General features: G+C 60.5%; 1 protein-coding gene across 1 annotated transcript in view; it reads left to right on the top strand.

Moving 5' to 3' along the window:
* The window catches only part of TULP1 (tubby like protein 1), a 6,790-nt gene that overhangs the window by 2,675 nt on the left and 544 nt on the right, over nucleotides 1-3,571 (top strand). Inside the window, exons 3-11 of the mRNA XM_010007132.1 lie at nucleotides 220-357; nucleotides 582-702; nucleotides 823-944; nucleotides 1,138-1,220; nucleotides 1,439-1,612; nucleotides 1,998-2,110; nucleotides 2,511-2,619; nucleotides 2,808-2,906; nucleotides 3,157-3,328. Of these exons, the coding sequence (XP_010005434.1) occupies nucleotides 220-357; nucleotides 582-702; nucleotides 823-944; nucleotides 1,138-1,220; nucleotides 1,439-1,612; nucleotides 1,998-2,110; nucleotides 2,511-2,619; nucleotides 2,808-2,906; nucleotides 3,157-3,328 (1,131 nt within the window). The remainder of the gene's footprint in view (nucleotides 1-219; nucleotides 358-581; nucleotides 703-822; nucleotides 945-1,137; nucleotides 1,221-1,438; nucleotides 1,613-1,997; nucleotides 2,111-2,510; nucleotides 2,620-2,807; nucleotides 2,907-3,156; nucleotides 3,329-3,571) is intronic.

Raw genomic sequence — 3,571 nt, 5'->3', positions numbered from 1 at the left:
GGGCTGCAGCCACGAGATGGCGATGTGACTTCACCGCTGTGTCCCCCCCGACGTGCCGCTGGTCACCGGCACCCCCAGCCCCCCTGGCCGTGGTGGGGTGGGTGCCCACTCCAGCTGGTGCTGCCCAGGGAAGTTCCCTGCCCACAAACCGTGAGGCTGCAGGTCCCCGATGCACGAGGCCGTGGCGTTGCTGACCCCTCTGCTGTCCCCTCTGGGTAGAACCAGCTGAGGACTCGGAGGATGAGGAGGAAGAGGAGGAGGAGGTGGAGACTAAGGACCCACCAAAAAAGCTCAAGAAGAAGCTCCCTAAAGAGGCCCCTTCAGACGAGAGCCGGGAGAAGAAGCTGAAGCCCAAGGGTGAGTGTCCAGGGGGTGGGGACACCTTGTACCCAGTGCCACTGGCATCCATCCTTGGTGGGACAGAGGGAGCATCCACATCCTGTCCCCACCGCTGTCCAGGGAGGCTCAGGGGACTGTGGGGCAAACATCTCACCATGCAATCTCCCCCTGGCTCACCCCTTCCCACTGCCACCTCCCTGTCCCTTTGTCTGGCCACTCATCAGTTCCTCCACCCCCCCCAGGGGACAAAAGCAACCCCGATGGCAAAGCCAAATCTGCCAAAAGCACCAAGAAAGAGCCAATGTCCGTGTTCCAGGTGAACGGGGAGAAGAAGGAGAAGAAAAGCAAGAAGAAAGGTATGGGGTGAGCAGAGTGGGGGGTGGCAGCCAGTCCTGCTGCCCCACAGCATCACCCTGAGCCAACAGCACCCAGTGCTGTGTGACAGTGTCCCCTGTGCCCCCCCCCCCCAGCTTCCAGCAGCAGCGATGAGGAGGATGATTCTGACTCCAGCACCAAGCCCATCAGATCAGAGAAGAAGAAGAACCCAGCATCCCTTTTCCAAACTGGTGGGGACCCCCCCAAGGAGAAGAAATCCAAAAAGAAAGGTGACAGCCTGGCTCTGGTGCTCTGATGGAGGGTGGTGGGTGCTGGAGGGGCTGCTGGGGGGGTGGGTGAGCCTGGCCATGGAGTGGGGGGGTTATCATCGATGGTGGTGGATCTATGCTGGGATGGGTTCAGTGGAGTCAGGGTCTTCACACACCCCCCCCCTCCCATGCCCCTGACTGCTCCTTCCTGCAGCTCCTCCCAAAGCAGCCGAGAGTGAGGAGGAGACTCCAGAGAAAAACTCCAACAAGAAAGGGAAAGGGAAGAAATCAAAGAAGGTACAAAAAAACCCCCAACTCCTCAGAGGGTGGGGGTACCCTCAGAATGGGGGAGGGCAGGTTGGGGGGCTGGAGCATCCCTTGGGGACACCTACTGCAAGCCTGTCCCCAAAGCCACTGGGTGCTGAGCCCCAGCCTGGGGGGGTTTGGGACCAAGGAGCAATTAACTGGGAAAGGAGAAGAGCTTTTTGGGGTCACCTCTCCCTCTCATGCTTCAGACAAAGGAGGAGAGGCCCCCATCACCTGTCATCGAGGTGGACAACCTGGAGGAGTTTGTGCTGCAACCAGCACCCCAGGGGGTGACCATCAAGTGCCGGGTGACACGGGACAAGAAGGGGATGGACCGGGGGCTGTACCCCACCTACTACGTCCACCTGGATAACGACAAGAAGGTGGGCAGGGGTGGGGGTTTGGCTCTGCACCCCTCCCTGGGAGCACCCTCAGGATTTTGGGGTGATGCCTGTCTGCATCCCACTGTGGTGGTGGGTCCTGGGTGGGCCTGTTCCCCTCCCCTGCAGTTCCTTCTGGGAAATGCCTCATGTTGATGGTACTTGGGATGATGAACAAGTGGCATGTGCAGAGTCAAGGTAACACCAGGCTGGGCTCGGACCCTCCTGCCCCTCAGCTTTGCTGGTATTTTAGGGATCTTCTTCACTCCATGACTTGCCCAAGGTGGTGGCAATGACCCGCACAGAGGGCACGGGGAGGGTGGCAAGTTGGGGACAGCAATGGCCATGGCAATGCCCTGTCCCCACCACGGTCCCATCCCCCTCCCAGGTGTTCCTCCTCGCCGGGAGGAAGCGCAAGAAGAGCAAAACCTCCAACTACCTCATCTCCATAGACCCCACTGACCTGTCCAGGGGGGGAAACAACTTCATTGGGAAGCTGAGGTAAGAGCAGAGGTGACACCCCATTCCTGCAGCACCCCATTACCTTACAGCACCCTGCTCCTTGGGTTGCCAGCTGCCCCGAGCAGGAGGTCAGGCAGGAGACTAAATTCAGCCTTTCCCACTGCTGGGTCTGACCCGAGGAGTGTCGGGGGGCCAGGAGGGGAAAACAGGCTCTCCTGGTTCCTCCTGGCAGGCAGGTCAGGGCTAGAACTGGCACCCAGCAAGTCCTGGCCCGCTGCAGCACCAGCAGCCACACAGAGAAGTGGGGGGGGTGGGGGTCCCCGAGGCAGCACCGTGTGACACCCCAATTTAGAGTTGCCCTGAACCCCAGAAAACAGCTGAAAGGGGGGATGGGGGGGGGGATTCAGTGGCCACGGGCACCTCCCGCCCTCTGCTGCAGATCCAACCTGATGGGAACCAAGTTCACGGTGTTCGATAACGGAGCCAACCCCGACCGGGCCAGCGCCGACTGGTCCAACGTGCGGCAGGAGCTCTCGGCCGTGGTCTATGTAAGCACAGCACAGGGAACCCCCCCGGGGACGCTGCCCCACCTCGGACAGGTCCCAACCTGCAGCCCAGGGTGGGAGGGGGGGGTTGTAGAGAAGTGGGACGGGCTGGATCCACCCCCGAGCTCTTCCCGGCTCAGCCACCTGCGGGAAGCAGGAGCCCAAGGAGTTGGTTGGGGTTTCTCTTGTAGGAAAATAACATTTTGGGGTTCAAAGGCCCCCGGAAGATGACTGTCCTCATCCCTGGGATGAACTCTGACAACGAGAGGGTGCCCATCCGGCCCCGAAACGTAAGTCAGGGGCCAGGCTGGGAAGTGCCTCTTGGGGGGCTGGATTTGTTGGGGTTCACCTCGGGTTTTATCAGTTTGGGGGCATGGAAAGGCTTTCAGGTGCCCCTGAAATACCTCCCTGGGAGGTGGGAGATGTGCTGTCTGTGTTTGTTTTTTTTCCTCTGTGCCGGATCCCACCTCCCGGCTGGGTCCTGCTGTGGAGCATCCCCCGGGGCTGGCGGGTGGTCACCCCAAACTCTGGTGTCCCCAGGATAACGACGGCCTCCTGATGCGGTGGCAGAACAGGAACATGGACAACATCATCGAGCTGCACAACAAAGCACCGGTGTGGAATGATGAGACCCAATCCTACGTCCTCAATTTCCACGGCCGGGTCACCCACGCGTCTGTCAAAAACTTCCAGATCGTGCACAGCAGCGACAGTGAGAAGGGGAGGGGACAGGACGGGGGGGTGGGGGTGGCTTTGCCATCAGTCCCAGCACCTCCTTTTTTTTTTTTTTTTGCTGAGGTTTGGAGGGTTTTTCCCCATGTTTTGGGGGGTGAAGCCACCGCAGGGGTCCCGGGAACCGGCAGAGGGAGCGCGCGGGTCACCTGTTGCCAGGCAGATTAGGGCAAGGATCAATCCTGTGGGGTGCTGAGCCCACCCCCCCCACCCCCCAGCATCA

This window comes from Chaetura pelagica, unplaced genomic scaffold (assembly GCF_000747805.2).
Source record: "Chaetura pelagica isolate M959 unplaced genomic scaffold, ChaPel_1.0 scaffold757, whole genome shotgun sequence".
In the NCBI taxonomy this organism is placed as follows: Eukaryota; Metazoa; Chordata; class Aves; order Apodiformes; family Apodidae; genus Chaetura; species Chaetura pelagica.
Note: the sequence above shows the minus strand (reverse complement) of the source record. Positions and strands in the feature narration are given on the sequence as shown.